The sequence below is a fragment of the Calliopsis andreniformis genome, chromosome 8 (assembly GCF_051401765.1).
Source record: "Calliopsis andreniformis isolate RMS-2024a chromosome 8, iyCalAndr_principal, whole genome shotgun sequence".
In the NCBI taxonomy this organism is placed as follows: Eukaryota; Metazoa; Arthropoda; class Insecta; order Hymenoptera; family Andrenidae; genus Calliopsis; species Calliopsis andreniformis.
The window spans coordinates 2,716,380-2,737,730 of record NC_135069.1 but is presented as its reverse complement, the minus strand read 5'-3'; the positions used below and the strand labels follow the sequence as shown (position 1 = coordinate 2,737,730).

The 21,351-nt window shown below is 42.9% G+C and overlaps 1 protein-coding gene across 3 annotated transcripts in view; it reads right to left on the bottom strand.

The window, feature by feature from the left end:
• Positions 1-21,351, bottom strand: part of LOC143182170 (serine/threonine-protein phosphatase 2B catalytic subunit 2) — a 113,782-nt gene continuing 92,431 nt past the window's right edge. The window contains exons 6-14 of one of the 3 annotated variants that reach the window (XM_076383013.1): positions 20,955-21,094; positions 16,484-16,655; positions 16,129-16,255; positions 15,955-16,035; positions 12,210-12,242; positions 2,407-2,491; positions 2,152-2,249; positions 1,670-1,885; positions 1-139 (exon numbers count right to left, since the gene is read on the bottom strand). In XM_076383013.1, coding sequence (XP_076239128.1) covers positions 1,692-1,885; positions 2,152-2,249; positions 2,407-2,491; positions 12,210-12,242; positions 15,955-16,035; positions 16,129-16,255; positions 16,484-16,655; positions 20,955-21,094 — 930 coding nt within the window. In that variant the 3' untranslated portion in view covers positions 1-139; positions 1,670-1,691. Of the gene's footprint in view, positions 140-1,669; positions 1,886-2,151; positions 2,250-2,406; positions 2,492-4,828; positions 4,910-12,209; positions 12,243-15,954; positions 16,036-16,128; positions 16,256-16,483; positions 16,656-20,954; positions 21,095-21,351 lie in introns of all 3 variants that reach the window. The other 2 variants (XM_076383012.1, XM_076383014.1) reach the window with 2 other exon arrangements.

Below are 21,351 nucleotides of genomic sequence, written 5' to 3'. Positions count from 1 at the left end.
CTCGCGCTCCCGATGGCTCCTTCTTGGCTCGACGAGCAGCGCACTAGTGATAACAACCGGGGGGGAGAGACGAGCAATGGTTTGGGTCTTTCGATGGTGGCGGCGACAGCGCTGGGACCTTACGACCCATCCTTGCCACCTGAAAAGGGCAAACGCTCGTCTTCTTCGTCTGATACTTTGTCGACCGCCTCTGGTGCTGGGACTCTTGTTCGCCGTTGGCGAGGAGGAGGTTCAGGATGCAGTTTGGAGATGCGTCTTCGGGTGTCTGGTCTTCGGGGTTGCAAGCTTGGTAGGGTACGATTAAGTGTTAGGCGAGGAGGGACGTGCGCTACAGAGATACGTTGAGGGTTAGAGTGCATGGGGAGGAGAGATTAGAGACAGAGTGAACCATTTAGATCGTGCTAGTTGAGATTAGAGTCCAAGTACTGTGAAATGTCCTGTAGGGAAAATTAGGGCTACGAGGAGAATATTTTATATTGACTTTTATGCAGAGGAGTTCAATTTGTGAGACTACAGTCAGCTATATTTGAAATTTGAGGGATCAGAGGGTCTAAGAGAGAGCCTCAAGGTCCTTTGACACTTGAGATCTCTCAAAAGAACTTCTAATACCTGGAAATGAACAATTCAGGACAATGAAAAGAGATTTAGGAACAATTAAGCCATGGAAAAGCGTTAGTGTTTTAAAAAACAATCACTGTACTAATATCACTGATATTAGTATCAGGATTAGGTGCTACCAATATGTTTTGTACCCTCGGAATTAATAATCGAATTAAGTTTCTTTGATCCCTTCGTTGCCATTATTCTATCTCGTCAGTCACAGCAATTAATGGCGATCAAGTGTCTTCGATTACTTCTAGCGGTCCGTGTCTGACTATAAACGGCCGTAACTACTTTGCCTCTAACTCCATTAAGCCACGGACAGTTACCATGAAGACAATACTGTTCAAACTTTGGTGAATGTTAGCAAGTTCGGACACTAACTTTATGGTACAGAGAACAGCGTTAACTACTTCTCAGCGACAGGCACAGCTTTTTCATTAAACGTCAAGTATTAAATATACGTTCTCAAAATTAAAATACTCGATTTTCAATCTTGATTAGAAATATTAAAATGAACGAGGTTAACATTTACTGAAATAGTAGCAACGAAGTGACTAGAGATTCTTCCAAACTCCCATGATCGTCAACGACGAACAACCTTTCTGGTAGCACCAGGGGCGATCGACAAAGTGTATCCATAAACACGTGCAACAGAACACGAAGCCGTGAGTCCACGTGCTTGCTTTCCACCCCGAGGTTAGTCGTGACGTCGATGTTAACGATTAGCCCGACACTGAATCGTGCATTTCGTGCATGGAGTTAATCGGTGATTCGAGCTGTTTATAATTATTCGATACACGATCACTCGTGGAAGCTTCTCCCATTTAGACAAGTCAGATTTAAGAAAACTCGATGCTCTGCTCGATGATTCGAGCCAGTTCAACTACTTCAAAACGCATGGTCCACTATGACGAACGATCCTCGTCGAGGAATCGATCGATCGACGATCGTTCGCCAATCCATGAATCCCTATGGCAGGATGCACGCGGGACCGAAGATCCTGATAGATAATGGAGGGAGGACTGGCCTCCCTTATCAGGATCGTCCACGTGGGTGTGATGTGTACCTGGATTGGACGAGTGTGAGGCTCACGATTGCGGTTGCGGTGTGTTGTGGTCTCGCTTGTCTCCCGCAGGAGTCGGCGGCTTTATCACGGGCTTCTCCTCGCTCACGGGCGTGGGTGGGGCGTCCTTTCTTGGCGGCATCCTTTCGTTTATGGCGTCCAGCCCCTTCGCCTCTGCGAACGAGGTGATTTTGTGGTTTGGCGAGAACCCTTGGAGAGCTGAAAGCAATTATTGAGAGTTAGTAAAGGCTTGCAAATGTTCAATGTCCAATTCAGAATGAAACATTAAGAAATTTCTATAGCTAAATATTACCCTTAGTATATCAAGTGGAGTCACTTTAAATTTTACACCCTCAAATTTTACACCCTTTTATATTCTAAATCCTTTAAATTTTAATCTTTTCTGAAACTCCAAGTGATTATACTTTGGTACAAGGGTTAAGACTCAATAATAAGTCAGACTAGATTCATGAGAAATCACTGACCGTTTTTTAGGGACGTTTTGCCACCAGATAACGCGCCAAGTGGCAAAGCTCCAGTCGGTGTCAGACCCTTCAGCTGTAACACGCTCTCGCTCTCCTCCCTGAAAGAAGAAATGCACGCAACGATTAAATCATCGCAATCATCGTGAGAAAGGAAGATAATCGATCCAGATGTTTAATATTCCACACTGTGGAACGCGAAATATACCACGTCACCTAATTCTCTATATAAAATTTCGTAGCAATAAAGTCACTGACCTTAGGACGGAGAAGACTCGCGCCATTTTGCCAATGGCTCTGATCTTGTTCCTGATAACCTCCTTGCGTAGATTGGCTGCTGCACCTAGAAAATCGAGAGCATCCATTTAGACCACTCCATCTCATGAATCTCTGCAGCTGGTCGTGATCGACAAAATCGCGAAGGTACTTCAAGGTACCAGAGGTCGAATGTTAACTCTATCTACTTAATCAGCGCAAAGAAACTATACAGCACTAGCGATCGATCTAATAATAAATAAGTAAACGATCTACGCAGAAGTTGTAGTTAGCGATCTTAGGCACAGTGTCCTCAAGGGCTCCAGCCTTCGCGAGATCGTGATCACGGATTCCCTCAGCGATCCAGGGTCGCTGGAGGAATCGATCTCGGCGTCACTACGTTATTCATACCACAGCTTACCCGGTGATTGTGTTATTTCGTAAAAAAAAAGAGTGAGAAAAAACGAAAAACGTCACTCGTTATTCTCGGGTCTCACGGCAAACAGCAACGGCAAACTACAGCCAAAAAGGTCTGTGCACGCGACGAGCGTGTGCGTATTAGTCTCTCGATGTACCAGAGGAACAACACCTGTTCCTCCTCGAAACACTGTTTGTTGTTCGTACACGGAGTGTCTCGTTACAGACTGTGTGTAGTCGACAGCGAATTCGTGCGCGTTTTTGGTCGAGAATCGGCGCGATTCACGTCGACGCTGCCTATCATTCTCTGTCGGCGAACAAATGCAACGTAACAAGTTGTAACGTGGTATAAGTTAGCTCGACTGTAGCAACGAAATTTGGAAAAAAGGCAGAGAGAAATGGGTACGGGGTGTCGGTGTGAGAACTGGGTTATTCTACTTAGAAAAGGGGATGAAGACCACGGAGAGATAATTTCTGATCTGGGATGAAATCTTGATACGTTTACTGTCCAGTCTTCTTGTACATTGTGCACTAGCATAGACAGTGCATGGAACAGTGAAAATATCAACCATTAGTGGTCCTTTTAAAGGAGCCTAGATACTAAAAAACACTATTCTCCATTTGCTCTTCATTTCCCTTATAAAAATCTCTTTACTCGACACCCTGTACATTTCTGCAACATATACATAAAAAAACAATGCGTTTTTCGAGCGACTCGCTCATAGTAACGTCTCATTGAACCCCGAGATTACCGCGGCCTCGTGAAAAGCCCCGTGCAGGGGTTCGTTTCCAGTGTAAAACAGAAATCAACCGAACGACACGAGGAGGCAAAATATACAAGAAGAAACCTCTCGTATGGTACATAAATCTTCGTATATATACATATCGTGTGCGTGTAAATATAGAGAGAGTGTGTCTGTATGTGTGCACGAGGATAATAGCACAAGCTCATTGCATATAAATCCACGCAGCTAGCGCACACGCGCGTGCCCGTGCACGTGTGTGGACACGGGTGCCGTGTGTGTATGTACAAACGTGCGTACACGCAATATGCATCTACATGCCGCGTCCGGCTAGCTGGCACATCCAGGGGTGTGTTTTGTTATGCAAAAACACGGGATGCAAGAGAAAGAGGTCGCATGCACATGCAGCAGGCTGTGTGAGCGCGAGAAACCGTACGCACCATCGGTCACTGTACACCGGGTGTGTGCTTTACCACAGTCCTCGTTGGTACGTATTCAAATTCGCTACTTGCCTACTTTCTCGCTCGCGTTCCCTGCCTTTCGCTAACCCTTTTCGTTTTCGTCCCTTCGACTCGCCCCCGTGCGCCAGAATTACAGCGAGTCTGTGGAATTTCGCAACGAGGGGCTTCTTTTTTGGCAGAGAAGATGGATATGCAGACCACCATCGCTCTTTAAACGGGCTTGTCGAGAAACTCTTTCGCGTGGGAGTTGAGGGAAACATTGCTGAAGCTATTCGGACTTTGCGATGCTTTGAAATATTTAGAAGCGATTTGTTTAGAGATTCTTAGGGGAACTGTGAATTTATGGCGTGTTTATTAAATGGGAATACTTGAGAAATTAATTGGGGTGGTTTCAGGAGTGGTGGATAATTATTTTTAAAATTCTGGGCGCACGGTGGCGGGGTTGGAAGCGAACCTAATCGATTAAGTATATTTTAGGGCCTAAGGTCGTCTTTTTAGGGCATTGGAACTGGTTTTGATATTTCTCAAAAAATGAATTCTAAGGTATTCTAAGTGGTAGAATATTCTGCTAGATCTATTCAGATCTTTGAATTTTTGAAGAATAATTAGTGCCCGAAGGGTCAAAGTAAAATTCATGCTGTCTTCGATTATGGAAAGGTGGACTCGACTGATATTCACTTGGGTCTCAATCGAACAAAAATTAGGAGAACTTGTACATTATTAGTCAGACACGTTTCTTTCTAAGAGTAATCTCACAGTTTCCAACTGGTTCGTTCCAAGGGTATCTCACATTAATCGACGTACGTGAAAGTATCGCCCCGGTGCCATCGTGTTTCCGCTTCTCTAACTGTTCGCGAGTTAAATTCGCGGATGTGGGTGGTTCCGCTATAGCAAATCGAGTAATTCGTAACTTTGATAAAAACTTCAGATACCCTTTTTTTAAATACTCAGCTAAATGAACATTGAATAAATTTCTCTACTGAATATATCTCTTGTAGCAGATAAAAAAGACATACTAATAATTGCAAATTTCACAAAAATCTACCGCGGTTTTTGTCATTCCTGGCAAACCTGCGAGCCACAACAGCGTAGGTGGAAGGCCAAGCTTTTCTGGAATATCCCGCGACACTTCTTTCACCACGAACCGAGAATCTCGTTTCACCGTTTGCTCGAACGAGCTTCGCGCGTTATCGAATTCTTCCCTATTTCGTTGATATTAAAGTTTTCGCTTCGAAAGTGGGGGAGAAGGAGAAGCGTACCGAAAGTAGGACGAGTCGATCGAGAAATCGTCGGAGGACTAAACAGTTTTTCATGTCGTGGGTCATTGAGCGTGGAATCTGGGGGAAGCAGAGAAATACTTTCGGGGAACGAGCCGTTTCCTTCGTCTAGTCTCCCCTAAATCGCCTAACAGAGGGATCTCGAGCCAGGGGGGTTGATGCACGCGCAATTGTTATCGATCATCCCTTGCGTCCTGCGGTTCTCGCGGGAAGGACGATGCGGCACATATACAACGACGCACGTCACTACTAATTTATACAACAGATCAAGCCTTTGCTCTCTAGACATTTACGTGTCAGCGCATTATTACGCGCTCGTCACCTGTCGCAATGGCACGCTGGTCGCGAGCGTTTCATAATCGATCGACTCCCAGGGCTTCTGGGATTTGGCTTTTATTCATTTTTAAGAGAAAAGCGTCCTTGATTTTGCTAGCCTGTTCATTTTGGTTTTCAATCTTTTTTAGCGATTCTGAACCACATGTGGAGCATGGGTAAGAGGTCGTGAGACTCTCAGATGCGCCACTTGTGGTGTATTAAAGTGGTTTGTGAGTAAGGATACTTCGAGGCAAAGAAATTTCAGTGATCAACCATTGCGACAGCTTTCTATCGAGCTAACATTTATCACAAGGTGTTCGAGCTCGGCACCGAGTCTCAGAAACGGAGATCCATCGTCCAAAAGACACATTAACCGACGACTCTGCGAATGGCGAGCGATCTCATCCACAAGACCAACAGAAAAAGAGGCATCGAACCCTTTGGTTCGAGGCTCCGCAGATCTGTGCTCAAAACACTTTGCACAGGGGCTACTAGTGCTCTATCCACTGTTTTAGAAGCGTTTCTAAGAGGCAATCCGCTCTTCGAGCCGACAAGATGAAGAAAAAGATGACCAAACGCTTCATCTTCAATAGAAACAAGCAATATTCTATACTTTCACTGTTTGCCAAAGTACCGATACGCAAAGCAGTCAGCTCGAAGCGTCGAATTCAAGTGAGAAAGATCGTTTTGAATACAGGTCCGACGATGATGAATCTCCGTGTCTTTCGATCCATAGGCGCCGCTGTGAAATCTTATCAACGCGATTCGACAGACTCTCTGGAGCAACGATTCCAAGGGATCGCGACGCCTATGTGACTCCTTCGATGCCATCTCACGCAACTCGCTTCTCGCTGGACAATAGGAAGCTTCGCGACCCAATGGGCCCTCGTGTCCCGTCGACAGAATCAATTAATTCGCTTTCACGCGAGGACAGTGCGGTCCATTGGGCGCTGGACGCGTTCCTATATCATTCTGCGTGATTCGCGGAGGACTGTAGCAAGGAGACCTAACTGCTCGATGGACCCACTGAGGGATCCTTCCTCCTTGTGGCCAAGGTAGAAGGACCTAGCGACCATTTTGCTGGCTAGCTCTCGAGCCAACTTGCTCCCACTGGCGTCACATGGATTTTGGACTCGTTGAACCCTCTCGAGAGGCACGGGCAAACGTCCAAGTGGGACGTCGTGTTTGGGGATAGTGAAAACGTGATTATCAGTGGTCGATGGGGCAGTTAAGGCTCCTTGGGCGTCCTCCGCAGTGTCGAGGATTCTACGGCGCACTTTCAACAGAAAAGAACTCACCGTACGCGATGGTAGGTGGGGTCGTATTCGGACCAGACCGTCGGGTTACCATCGGGTCACCGATGGCGGCCATGGTGCGCCCATGGTCGGTTTACCGATGGTGAGAGCGTGGACGTAAGTAAAAGGACAGAAGTAACCAACAATGTGAGAGCAGCGTCAATGCGGCCGAAGAGAAGAGACAGAGAGACAGAGATAGAGATAGAGACAGGTTTTGTCGTTTTTTCAATGATCATTTTTTCGTTCGATTTTCGTTTCGTTTCGGGACAGTCCGACCAAGGAGATTATCGAGCCGTATTTACAGATTGGCGATTTTGTTTCGGATGCAGTCGATAGTGATGGTCGGTGGTGGTTGGTAGTTGACGAAGAAGGTGGTAAAGAAAAGAACACATAGAACAGACAAAGAAGAAGAGTGCACAGCGTAAGTGGGCATTCAGTCAAGCGTTGTGCGTTAGAGAGTTTAGAAAATTCTTGATGCACTGTGTTCTTTGGCTGTATGTAAATGATTTTTTGTTCTAGATACTGCAGAGTCAAGTATCGTGGAGGATAATTAATAAATCAGTTGATGGATGACGAAGATCATGGTCCAAGATTTTTAAGGAACAGTATCAGGCTCCAAAGAACACTTTGCACCCCTTTTTCGTACAAGGTGGGCGGAAATAGAGTGGGAAAAAGAGGGTGACTTTATCTTTCAGAAAGAATTCTAGAAAGACAATTTTTTCAGCTCACCTTGCTTTTGAAAGACGTTTTTTAATTGTGCATCAATACTTCAATTAATTCACAGAATAAAGCGAGAAAAATTATGTGACTTCTTTCATTTGATCCATACAATATTTTTTCTCAATTTTTATTGTAGAGTTACCTAATGAAGTTTTGATACGCAATTAAGAATTTTAGATACTTTTATCATTTAGTCGAGGATATCTGATAATTAACGTGGGAGTGATGATAATTTATAGAAGCTTCATAAAATATTTGCACAGCGTTATCAAATTTAATTCTATGGAAAAGTGATCAGAAATCCTTAACTAGGAGTCAACGAGTATAAAATAGACAATTGATATCATTAGTTATAATAATAAATAGTGAGTACTGAAAGCTTTAGAAGGTGATTTGTTAGTGGGAAACGAGGGCGATCTACGTTTTTGTATTAATTTCAAAATAAAAATCTAAGAAAAGTAAATCAAACTCAGAAAACAAATCTATAGTTTCAATTAAAATCAGATTCACATCCCCATAAAAAATCAATCCTATTTCCTCAATTAAATTTATTTAACAAAAACAAAAGTCTTATAATATAAACCTAAAAATAACGCAGATCGCTCCTAACTTCAGAAGTTCGTGATTACTTTCGACGAACATTCCGCCCCCATTCCATTCTTCGAATCGCAATCCTTCAATCTGATCTCGTGGAAAGTAATCTCGACAGTAAGATAATACCGTAACTCGAAAAAATATTTAGTGCGTGGTTAATAACACACACCAGCTACATAGAAGCTACCTGCAAAAACTGAATTAAGAAAAATATCGTTTGGTTAATAGAAAATTACATTTTGATCGTCTGAGGATTCGATTCTTCTAAAATTAAATTTCTCAATCACCTAAATCAGTAGAATCACATAATAAATCCTCACGACGATCTCTTACAAGAAAACCAATTGATTAATTCTATTAATTCGATTGGTTTCATTAATCTAAATTCTACTGGACACTAGCATGCGCGAAAATAAAATAAAGTGTTGCAACCGAAAAGGCTCTGCTGCTTGGCAAGGCCAAGCTGCAGAACTTGGCTACTTGTTCTAGGCGAAACTAGTTAAATGAAAGAAAAAACAGATAATTAATAAAGAAAACGTAAGACGATTAAGAAACGAGCAAATCATGGTAAAACAGAGTTGTCGATAACAGAAATATCGAGGGAAAAGACACGGTTGCGTGAGAGAGATGATGATTGAGATGATGTCGAGTGACTATGTGTTCTATCCTACGTTCTCGCGAGTGTTCTGATAAGATGCTGGCGAGATTAGCATTCACTCTTTGCTATGGGGTTTGGGTATTAGATGCGATCTCGCGAAGAAGACGAGTCAGGACTTCAAAAAGGTTCAAGAATTAGTTGATCCAAAAAAATGCCTTCAGTTTTTTATTCAACAAATTTCTAGAAGTAAAATGAAAAAAAAAAAAACAGATTTTTTCAAGACTTAAAAAATGATTGAAAGATTTCAAAATTAAAAAAAAGTTCTACCAAGTAAAAAAATATCTATCTACCCCATGAAAAGTATTTCAGGACTGACACCGAAAAAATCTCCCCTCATTAATAGCTACATTTTCAATCATTCGCCTCGTCTCCTTTCGTGCGAGCGCAGCCATAGAAAGATCAGTAGAGCGTGCAGGGTGACTGAAAGGGAGGGTTGCTGGCAAGAGGGTGGTCGGATCGAGGGGAATCGGTGGTCAAATCGTGTCGAAGCGTCGTTCTGTCCGGAAATGCGTCACGTAGCCTCGCTAGAGTGGAACACGTTTGGCGAAGAATGTCGCGAGCAGAAGAAAAAGTTCGATAGAAAAGGCGGCGAGGGGAGCTTCTTCCATGGCTCTGGATGTTCTCTGGTGATGTCGTCGCAGTCTATTTGCCGTGGAAACGAAAAAAGTAAATGGAAATAATAAAAATACGCGGTGGAGAAAAGGAGGTAGAGGCGGCTGAAATGGGAGGAAAGTGGCTACAGTCGCGATGGCTGTTTTCTTTGCTTCTAGCTGCACTGATGCTTTAGAACGTCTCTAGTATTTTGCTACCGACGAGGTGGAAGCGATTTGGCTGCTCAAGGTCGCTGGGTGACATGCCCCACCACGAAATTTACATACTGTCTTTCTTGAGTGGAACAGGAACTCTAAACTCTAGATCAAGCAAGAAAACTAAACTATGTTCGTCTATTCTGAATAAAAAAAAATTCTTTCTTTAGAGATCAAATTTTAAAAAAGTAGAACTACATTAATTTTTAAATTCTCTGGATATTAAAATTGAGATTTTAATTGTTCCCTTTCTACCATTTGAAACAGAGCGCGATTGTAGGGCAACTATTCCACGCGGAATCCCTCGTAAATCCGAAAGTGGGTGCTGAGGCTCTCGAAATCACATTGGACGTTGTTACAATGCATCGAGATGCTTGCAGTCGCCGATATTCTACAATGGAATCGTAAAACGCGCGAATAAATAAGATCATATTCAAAACTGCAATCCTGTCTGACTATAGACGAGGATCTTTCACTTCAGAACAGTAAAACTCGAATGAAAGTCTAATTTCAACAGCGAATCCAACAGCAAACTGAAGTGAGGATTCTACAGTATCTCTAGAGCTTCTAATTGCCAATTATTCTCAAAATCTTCCACTGCAAACAATATTTTAATTTTCTTCCAGCCACTTCGCGGGGATTCACGTAAACTATTAACACGCCTGATGTTCGTTATTCGCAGAAACGTTATTTCCACGTGATTCGTGGCTAGCAGTAAAGTCTCGAGGCGATTTCGCTCACCCTTGGAATTTCGGAGATATTCGAGGAGGTGATTCGGGGTTACTTCGCCAGCTTCCCTCGTAACGTCTCGTTTTACGCAGCGCGTTAAATTTTCATTCGCTTAGGACTACGCGCTAATTCTACTGCTGGCAACGATAATCCCTGAGCAGGGTGGTTGATCGAGGGATCGAGAGTGGGACACTGTTCACCTAGGCTATGTTCAAATTTAATTATTTTACCCAAGGATTCTCTTTGTAATCATTTTTGCGTTTATCCAAATATGCTGGAGAATTTACATTTAGTCCTCGCTTTACCTAGAAAAGTAATCTCTTCAATGAATTCTTAATATCATCTAATTCAGAATAATTCGTCACTTGAAGGATAATCGATAAGCCTCTACCAATTCTATCTTTAATCGTTTTAGTTTATCCACAAATACCCCGTGATCTCTTTCTAGTCTTAATTTAGAAAGAGCATCCTTCACAACGAATTTACAACCCATTTCCAATTCCCTTATCTCGATTATTTTAGTTAGAATTACTGTCTGACCTATTTCGACTCTATCTACTTAGAATCTCCTTCGAAAGAACTCGTCCCACCCACGAATCATAAAAAGCAATGTACCGATGATGGTTTATCCATCCATCGACGGTTCATAAGCAGCATTTTCCCTCTGAAATGTCCCAGCTTTTCTAATCAGTCGGTCGATCGAGCTGGTCAACGAGTTATCGAGCTTTCGTTAAAGAAAACGCCAAGCGTGGGTGGACAGGGCGCCAGGCGGGGAGGGAGGATGCGGCGAGACAGACGATTGGTGAGTTGGTGATTTTGCGATCGTGTCAAACGCACAGCGTGTCGATAGACAGGGGGAAGGTTAAACAGCGGAGGAGAAATGGGGCGGTGGTCGAACGAAACGAGGGTAGAAAATCTGTATCTACAAAACGCAAACGAAACAAACACAAAGGGGTACCATTGGGGGGCACAGAATGGTAGGAACGAAAACGAAAACGTTCTCTGATCGATCGGTGATCTGAAAGGCTCGTATTGGTAACCAGAGCGCGCGTAAAAAAACGAAACAGGAAAACGAGATCAACGAGATGGATGAACGAGACAGAGATTGTTATCGTCGTACGTGGAATTACGTAGATAGTTGTATGTAAGGGGAAACAAAGAGACGAAAACAAGTGAGAAGACTATGGGGCTGTGCGGGACGCTCGTCACGAAGCGGTTCTGCTGCTGTACTCGAGCGATCCCTCCACTTTGTTCTCGCTGGGAACTTCTCCGAGACCTTCTTAACGAGTTCTCTTCCTTGGAGATCGTTAAAGAAGAAAGGAGGACTCCCAGTTCGATCCAGGAGGAACGTTGCTCGAATAATAACAAGTGGATTCCTCGTTCGAAACTCATGAGTAGATTGCGTCTGCTCTCAATGAAACGCGATTTCTGCGCGAATAAGTTCCTTAAAAAAGTTATCGAGGACCATCGGTAGACTGTCGTCCAGCAGAACTCGCTTGGCAGACGCGTCGCCGCGGGCACACAAGAAACGAGTCAAACAAAAAAGAAACACTGACAAAAAAAACGAGTTAAGATTATCCATCGCACAGTAGGCGCGATATAAATATATCTATGTTGCGTATAGTATATTTATATCGTCTATAAATACAATAGAGATTAAGTCTGATGGGTTACTTGGTGGCTTGTTGACAGAAACAAACAGAAGAAGAACAAAAAATGTAGAGAAAAAAACAAAGAAGAAGAAGAAAACTTTTGCTGTCAAGTAAGTCGTCGGCTCTCTCGGGGACTTACCATTCTTTTTTTGGACAACGACTTTGGCTGCGACTTTACGGGGGTTGCGTATGCCGAACAACGGAGTTTTGAGTGGTAGTAGTAGTAGTAGTAGAAGTAGTAGTAGTAGAAGTAGTAGTAGAAGTAGTAGAAGGTAGTAGTAGCATAGTGTCGTGCCGAGATAGGAGGAGTCCAAGGCCAGTGTGATTGATACAAATATAATAGAGAAGGAGTACGATAAAAGACAATCAGTGCAAGTTCGTGGGCTTTTGGGGGGTCAGGGGCTGGGGGGACCTAGGGGGACGTGGGAGGATACGCTAAGTTATCGACGATCCGCGAGACCGACGATCGAGCCGCCCCGGGGAACGTGGATCATAATCACTTTTTCACACATTCGACCGCCTAATTCGCTAATACGGGTTTCACCTTTCAGGGAGTTGACTCTGCCTCCGTGGACTTAGGGGGTCGACTGTTTCTCGATTTTGCAACAACGCTATATACCTTAATAATGCACTTAATTGCAGTAGAACTCAATTTACACGAGCGCAGCAGGGGCACAGCTCGTGTAAGTTCGCTGAACCTACTCAAAAGTTTTCAATTATTTTCTGGATTAAGGGAAGTGAGCACTTTCTTGTTGAACAAGAGTATACTATACACTTTCAGGAGTTCCTGAGTTAAAATTTAACGCTAAATATCTACTGTCTGGGAACTCAGATCAATTTTGCAGGTGCCCGCTTCACTTGTCTGATCATACGCTGACCTATATCACTGAAAATCAGTAATTTCACAGATTTACAACACTATCGCTAAAAAAAATCAGTAATACAGTCTATATAAAATCAAACCATGATACTTTCTTTCTCCCAATACAGAAAAATTCCAAATTGTTGTCAGAGAAAGGGCTCGAGTTTAAAATTATTTTCAGCTCTCCAAAGTTTCTTCAAACTACAGAGCGATCCAGAAAATAGATCCAGCAAGAAATGCACTATGAAAGTGTGAAGCTACTGTCGACAGAGGCTCCAATAAATTCTTCACACGTGTTGAAAGAATCGAGAAACAGTGTTAACCAGAGTCCAGCAGTCCCCTTGTCGCGTAGAGGGTGGGTAAAATCGGGCCTGCGAGTCGTGTGTATCCGACGGAAACGGAATAAAAAAAGTACAGTGCAGAGACAGAGAAAGAGAGATAGAGAGAGAGTAGAAGTGGACCAGCGGGCTGAGGGATGGACGTGACACGAGAGAAAGTAAAATCGACTGCTGAAGACACGGGCAATGGTACACAGAGTCGAGCGGAATAAATCATAGAAATGAAAGAGGGTGTACGGAGAGATGTCGTGTCCCGAGTAACACTGAAAGTATGTTACACGCTCGGCCAGACGTCGACTCCGCTGGACTCGACTTCCGGCCGATCGATGCATGCGTGGCTCGCGTGTCTGCGGCGTCCAAGGTGCTGTAATTCCTACCCCTATCTGAATATCAATAAAATTCAATTTCTTGCAGTCAGGTGTTTCTTGGAGACTCCATTTTCTATTATTAAATAACGAGGAAATTCTGAAGAAGACACACCATCTTGGAAGCACGCATCGAACCATGTGATGAGGTCTGCTAATGTACTATGATCGCAACGATGCAGAAAATGAGACTCTACCGGTGGCAACGTCAAGAATATGTGCCATCGAAGTACGCATAGTACGTACACATATATAAGTAAGTATATATATATTTTTTCAATCGAGAAATAGAGAGATAATGAACATATAGAGACAGAAAGATAGAGACAGCTAGAGGTACACAGATAGATGGAAATAAAGGCAGAGAGGAAAATAATAATAAAAAAAGAAGACTGAAAAATAATCTAAGTAGAAAGATTCTGTCGTACCTTGATGCGAGGAGCGCGAACCGAGACACGTGAAGAGAAGACGGAATGATGAATAGAATTAAATGGAGCACGTATGATTTGACGATGAACAAATCGAATGAAATGAGAAAAGAAAATTCGCGATTCTTCTCTTTGCTTTTTCAGTCCCGCCCGTGGGTTTATTTTTTCGCGTTGATAGAGGAGAACGAAACAGAGGGAACGACACAACCGTTCGACGCGGGAAACGAAAAAAGAAATCGTTTCGAAGAGAGAGAAACAGTAAGAGATACAGAGATATAACAAAAATGAAAAAAATATAAGAAATGTATACAAAGAGAGAAACTCGACACACTGACACTATCTATTATGAAAAAACAGCTAAAGGAAAAATCAATGATAATCAATGAAGCTTTTAACAATGTGACGATTAGAAGAGTCGAGTGGCGCTTCTTACCATCTGTCCGGTGCAGCGGGTGAAAAATGGAAACAGAAAGAGAATTCAAAATCTTCCTCTGAACAATCGAACAACCGCGGGGATATAATATCGGGGATGTTCATTTTTTTGTTCACATTTTTTTCCAAAAATCTCTTTTTTTTTTGGACTTAGTTCACTTATCGGTGGGATAGGGACTTAGGGGGGCTGAAAGTATCGAAGTTCGCGACGAGCTTCTTCTCGAGAAACGTGCGCGGAAGAGGACTCTCTGTCACGATTCTTTTTACTCGCGATTTTCGCTCTCCCGTGATTGCGGAAATTTTGAAAGTGGTGCGGCCGTAGCAGGTGGCTCGTAACGAAAGGTGTATAGAAATACAGTAATCGAGAGAAAATTCGGAAGTTCGCGGGTGCAGGTTCTCAAATATATGTTGATAATATATAATACCTTTTTCAATCTCTGATTTGGAGCATCGAGCGTGACGGCAAAGAAGTCAATTCAAATCTTCAGAAAATTTTATATTTCATTTCGTAAGTTCTCTAAAAAATTTGAAGTAAAAATTCAATCTTTATGCTTCTCATTTCTAATTTCAATATACACACTTGGAGATTAATGTGATCCTCTATCAGAAAAGGATGTATTTCCTACTTTTTCCAGTAAAGAATTTTCTGCGCTGTTCGCGTTGCAAGAACTGGAGGTTCGAGTTATAAATAAAAGAATGAAGAATGAAACCGGAAATTCGACGTTATCTTTGCGGTCACGCGATCGATCTTCCTTTCGGATGAACGCGACGATTCAAAAAACCGAGCAGTAGGGAGCTGATGTCGTTTTTCATCGTCAAAACGCGTCCCTGGTATCTCGTTTCCAATAGACAATGAATCCTCGCGTTCACGAACAACGTGGCCTCTCTTAAATCGTGTCTAGAGCACAGAGACTTCAATATGATGATTAAACCGAAGTTTATCGACTCCTGGGTCGCTTCAATTTAACAGAACGACTTTGGTGATCACTTTGGAACGAACAGGTCTTCGGTACCTCTTCGAGCGTCGTGTCTAGATACTGACACTCCCGAGAAAAATCAGGAAAATTAATCATCCACGTGTTAGATTAATAAAATTCACAGAAAAAATGTCAAAAAAGGGGATGATAATAAATGAAACAGTCTTCACTTCTTTTGGCACGTTTCAGTGCTAAATTTTTTATCCTCTAGAGGTTCCGTAAAAAAGGATCTTCTAAAGTTTCAGAACAAAGGATAAAGAGAACGCTGAAGAGGTACCCGAAACACAGTTAATCGTTCAAGCATCAAACGAGGTACACAGAAAAAAAACACTCTGATCACGATGTAAGAGGGACCAGTAGATGTCGATTTTAAAGAGGAGAGAGAAAAAAAGAGTTGAGAAGAAAGAGAGAGGAATCTCTGCAAGAAATATAATCGTAATTAAAGAAGAAGGATGAAAGTGAATGGTGACAGTGGACATTACCTTCTTCCAGTCCGTCGTCGCCGTCGCTCATCAGCTCGTCGTCCGAGCAGATGTTCAGAACGTTCACCAACATCTCCGTCACTGAAAGCAGAAAAAAGAAACAGTCAGCTCTAAAACTCCTCCATTTAGACAGAGCAGACGCAGCAAAGAAGCTTTCTGTAAAAAAATTCTCACCTTTTTCACCTACAAATGGCAAGGACCACGTGAAAACATCCATGAAATTGGGCAACCAGTAGGGATGCGGCGAACAGTTGAACTGCCTGATGTTCATCACGTTGTTCTCGTACTTCAGCACAGCTGCCTGCAAAGGAATATCAATCTTGCTTCCTTTCACTATACCAAAGAACAAAACGTTCAAGAAAAAATTCTCCAAATTATATAAATAGACCTTCACAAAACGCTACTAATGTAATGACCATTTACTCTCAACACCTAGTATTTTTTCAGCACAGTGTTTCAGCACTGAGCGATAGTAAACTGTATCTCCCAAGTGGCATCAGCAAAGAAATGGCACAGAATCCTTCGTTACCTTGTTATTGTAAACGTCGAGGTAGTTTGGCGCGCTGAAGATGGTGATTAGCGATGGGAAGCCTGTCGTCTGGGATTTCCGGTACATACGGTAGCCCGCGTCCTGCGCCTCGTGTGCCCTGATGATGCTGAGGAGGTTGTTGTTCTGCAGGAAGTCGCAGCACGCCGCGTAACTGCGAAAACAACCGCGGTGGATTCAATTAAACCATCTTCCCTGTTACCTCGACGCGTCAAAAACAAAGTTGCAGCTCTCTCTAATTGCGTTCTCCCGCGGGTCTTTCTGGGAACATCCCGTAAATTCAGCCGAGCTCCAGAGAACTTTTGATCGTCGCGAAATATCGAGGAGCCCTTTTTCCGCCATTCCGAACACGTCTCGGTCTTCTGCCCCCTAATTGGTAGTCTTCCAAGAGAAATTGCTCCATAAAGCCCGTGGCGAAAGTTGGGAAACAATGAGCAGAGGAATATGTGAGCGAAATTCAATTCTCGCGGACAGTTTATCTTGGGAAGGGTTTCTTTTCGTGTGGAGACACTGTGAAATAATGGTTTCTTAACTGCGAAATTGTAGGAGAGTTCTACAGCTAGGAGATCTAGATTTGTAAATTTTCAGATAGTAGAAGATGGTGAGGCATGTGCAGTAATTTTGATACCATATTAAATTCTTGGGTAGCAGCAACGTTAATGAGAAATTACGAGTCTATGAGACAAATGGGAATTTTGCAATCGCGGGATGGCGAGACACGCTCGTCCAGGGGGTCGTGATATTCGAGGGACGTTTCATGGATACGCGAGAGACGCTAGTAGCAATTCCGTAATGGTCGCGGCGCTATAAAGAAGCCGTTCGAGATGCCTGGCTGCCCCTTTTCCCTCGGCGGGAATCCTGAAAGACGGAGTCTCGTAAAACCTGGCTCGAGAATCGTCTGCCCTATATCGTGCTAGCACGTTTTATCTCAGCCACGCTCGTAAACGCGCTGACCTCCATATCTTGTGTTGCGAGAAACGCGGGAAACGTTCGAGGACTCGCTTGTATCTTGGGTTAATTCTTGCGTTGCTTAACGTTGTCATTTGTTTCGCGTAAACTCGGCACACACCCACCCTTTCGCAGGGTAAATTACCGAGCTGTGAATTTGTGAGGTATTCCAAGTCAAAGGGTGAATTATATGGCGACGAATGGTCTATTGTAAGGTTTCAAGGCTGCTAGGTTGTACGAGACAGGTAAGTCTATCGCCTCGGATTGCTTACAATACTATCTGTCGACCGTCAAATTCAATACTGAGCAATCGTGGCGAAATATCGCGCGCTTTATCGCGCCCGCCTTGACACGATGATTTATCGTCATGCAGCGTGTACACTGAGGAACGCATTTAATTTTAACTGAAAGCAGTCCCGCGACGCCATCGAGCGAGTTTTACGGCGACTCTTGGCGAAAAATTATTGCTGATTGTAAAACTTGAGATGAATATTCCTTGTGTCGTTTCAATGAAAGTAGATCGGGCGAAATGGTCGCGCGATCCTTTGTACTAATATTCTGAGCAGAGTATATTGGTAGGATGTTGTGCATGAAATAAAGTAATTTTCGAACCATCAAGTTTTGAATCATTTCCCTATCTCAAAAGTTATTTTCAATCCCGCTAAAAGCACAGTATTTCAAATATCCATTTACTTTAATTTTTACTACTTCAAAGTGCAATAAAAGTCCCTTGTTTATATAATATTTATAATAAAAAATCCTCACTAAGTAGATTCCATTTTACAACTCTCTTGGAGTGTAAAAGGTTACTGGCATTTCATAATAAATTAAACGTTTTAATGGTTTCGTTGGATCTCGAGTTCCAAGGCGCCTTAAAAAGTGAAAAAGAGGGAACAGAATCGGGAACAGAAGTTAGATGGGGTTTAAATGAATTTAAAAAATTCGAGGCGAGGAAGATAACGGGGGAACGCTTAAATTAAACCAAGGTGCGGGTCCGTGCGAACCAGAGGCTCGCCATACGTGAAATTCGTTAGAAGGTTGGCCGGAAGTTCGGCGCAACGGAGGCTTGAAACGCTCTCTCGACAATTTCGCTGGCCTCACGCGAGGCTGCACGCGAAAATTCGTGATAACTCTCTCGCGGAGTAATTTTATCCGGCGATCGAACACGATAAGGGAGCGGGCCTCCAGAGCGTTTATAAATTATAATGCGACCGATAAATCATCAACATCTGACGGGGGTCATCTCGAGGATCGATTGCTTGGAGACTGTTCACTGGGAAATTAAAGAACAAATTAATCCTCTGAACAAATTTGACGTGGCAATTGAATAATTTTAGAATCGAAAAATAATCCTTCAGACAGACTACAATTTCACTTCATTAGAGGAGAGAATTATTGGTAGAGCCATGATGGATTACCTTAAGTAGAAAAGTCACGTACTGGGTCAGCCCGCCAGCGACGCGTCAATTTCTGCTTATACTACTTAAATATTGTAGCTTTGTATTTTCTAAAAAAATGTTTTCTCTACTTATTTCTTTATTCTCCAAAGGTAGTAATAGAGTTATCTCCACCATCTTGGAGAAACTTGTTTTACGTGATGGTTGCGTTCAGGGGGAGTTAACCCTGCCTCGAAGGTTGCCGCGACGCTTGACGTCGAAGGCGTCCACGTTGACGACGGGTTCGTGTAAACAAATTAAGCGGTGCACGTCAGACAACTGACCTTTTTCGCGCGCCTAGAACTGACCCGGCCAAGGACCGCGAGGAACGCTCGAGCCAAGGCAAAGGCAAGGTCGCTAACGATCATTAGGCACCGTTCAGACTGGGAAAATGATTAACGAGGCTGAGCGAAGACGGATTTCTCGAAACGTCTGGCAGACTTCTGGTAAATTAGCCAGATTCATCCTGTCAGAGCGAGGGAGATGGGACTACTGTGGTAACAGAGAGACTAAATGAACTAGTGGTTCAAGACGAAGGGTTCGTCTTTTAAAGCAGAAAGTCAATGAGAAGGAGGATGAGTCTATTAACTACTCTCTGCTATCTTGACACTTTTGTCGTGTTACTTATATAGGGGTGACAGTTTTATCTACAGAACTGATCAAATTTGTTTATACGACTATGAATGGCACTATTAAATTTGAATATTAAAACTAGGAATTTTAAATGAGTTTTTAATTAAGTCTTTTTGCATTGAAATTTTGTTGTCAGAATACTGGTTATTCTATGACACTTATTAGACTGATCAATTTTGTAAATATTTGTCAGTGGAATGGAATATGACTCTCATTAGATATTAATTAATATAGAAGTCGCGAAGTGGGAGCTAGTATCAGTAGTGCAGGTCAGCGCATGGTCAGACGAGGACAACTACGACGAAAGTAACTTGTCCATGCCAGGAACGGACTCAAACAAACCACAATTCCACTTCATTAGCGAAGAGAATTATTGATGGGGCTATGGTGGGTTACGAAATCGTGGCTGACAAACAACGCTAATCAATCACTGCATAATTTCTGACACTTAAGTAGAAAAGTCACATGCATGGTCAGACCGAGAGCGAAAATTCTTATTTCTACTATTTAAATATTACTACTGAACTGTATTTTCTAAAGAATATTTCTTGTTACTTATTTTGTAAGCAATTTTACGAATTTTGTAATGTTTGTGTTCCTTAAAATGAATTGAATTTTCTTTAACTGCACACTCCAAAACTGCATTTAAACAAATGCGACATAGAAACTAATCGCTATTAAAACATCGGAGGAATTCTTCTCGACAGACAAAGGAATTTCTAGTTACCATAACTGGTACAGGAATTCCTTTCTTTCCGATGGAATAGAATTACCAAGTTCTCCTAGAGTTTGGCAGGAAATAAAGAACCACGGGAGCTCAGCGTTTGAAACTTTTATCGAGGCCACTCGAAAGCGTCCCGACAGGAGGAAGCCCTGTATTCAAGCAGAACCTGACGGGAAAAGAACGCGGCGAGGACGCAACAATTGTTATTAATTTCCCTGGACAGCGAGAGGGGGACACAGATAGGAGCGCAACTTCCGGCGAAACTTGTCCCGAAGTTGGCTCGTTTCGTGATCGCCAGCGGAACAAACGACCAGGTAATTACTCGGTGAATGGGATAACGAGAGAGGGAGAAACGAAAAAAGTGGCGTAGATGGTGGGAAACGAAAACGAAAGCATGGGAGGGTGACACATTTTTTTAACTCAATGGAGGGTGCTGGTCCAGAAGGTGCGGAAAATGTGATAAAAATGTAACGAGTTTGCACCGAGTCTGATGAGACAGGAAAGTTCGAATTTATGCTTCGATCTAAGTCCAGAAAATGGAAATTGTATTTTCCAGTGGAAGAGGGATGACTTAAAGTAACTTTTCCCTCACCATTCGAAAATCTAATAAGATATGAAACTAATTATAGAAATATCTTCTGAACTCTAAGACTATTTGATTAAATCTGAGATTGATGAAGTGCAGGGGGTTGAAAATAAAATAATTTCTTACCTGTAAAAGTACGAACAACCCCTAACGCTGTTATGAGAGAAGTGTTCCGCATTCTTCTCGTTGCCAAAGTCCTCCAGAGGATCCGACCACAGGAGGTCGCACATGGGCCCGAACGCCGGCGGCTCTTTGAACCTGTCCAACTGTAACAGCAAAGCAAACATCGAATTAATCGAAGGAACTGTTTCGTGGTGCATCAGCTGGCGCAAATGCGAAGCGGGTGATTATTTAATCGTTACTGCACAAATCACCTCGAAGGGAACTCGAAGTCATCGCGGTTTCCAATTAACGCGAACTTGTTTCGACGTCTGTATGCCACTGATGGATAATTTCGAAAACATTTAATTCGCTTTCCATTGGTAGACGTCTCTAGATTCGCTTTCGCGTGGGTAAGTATTAC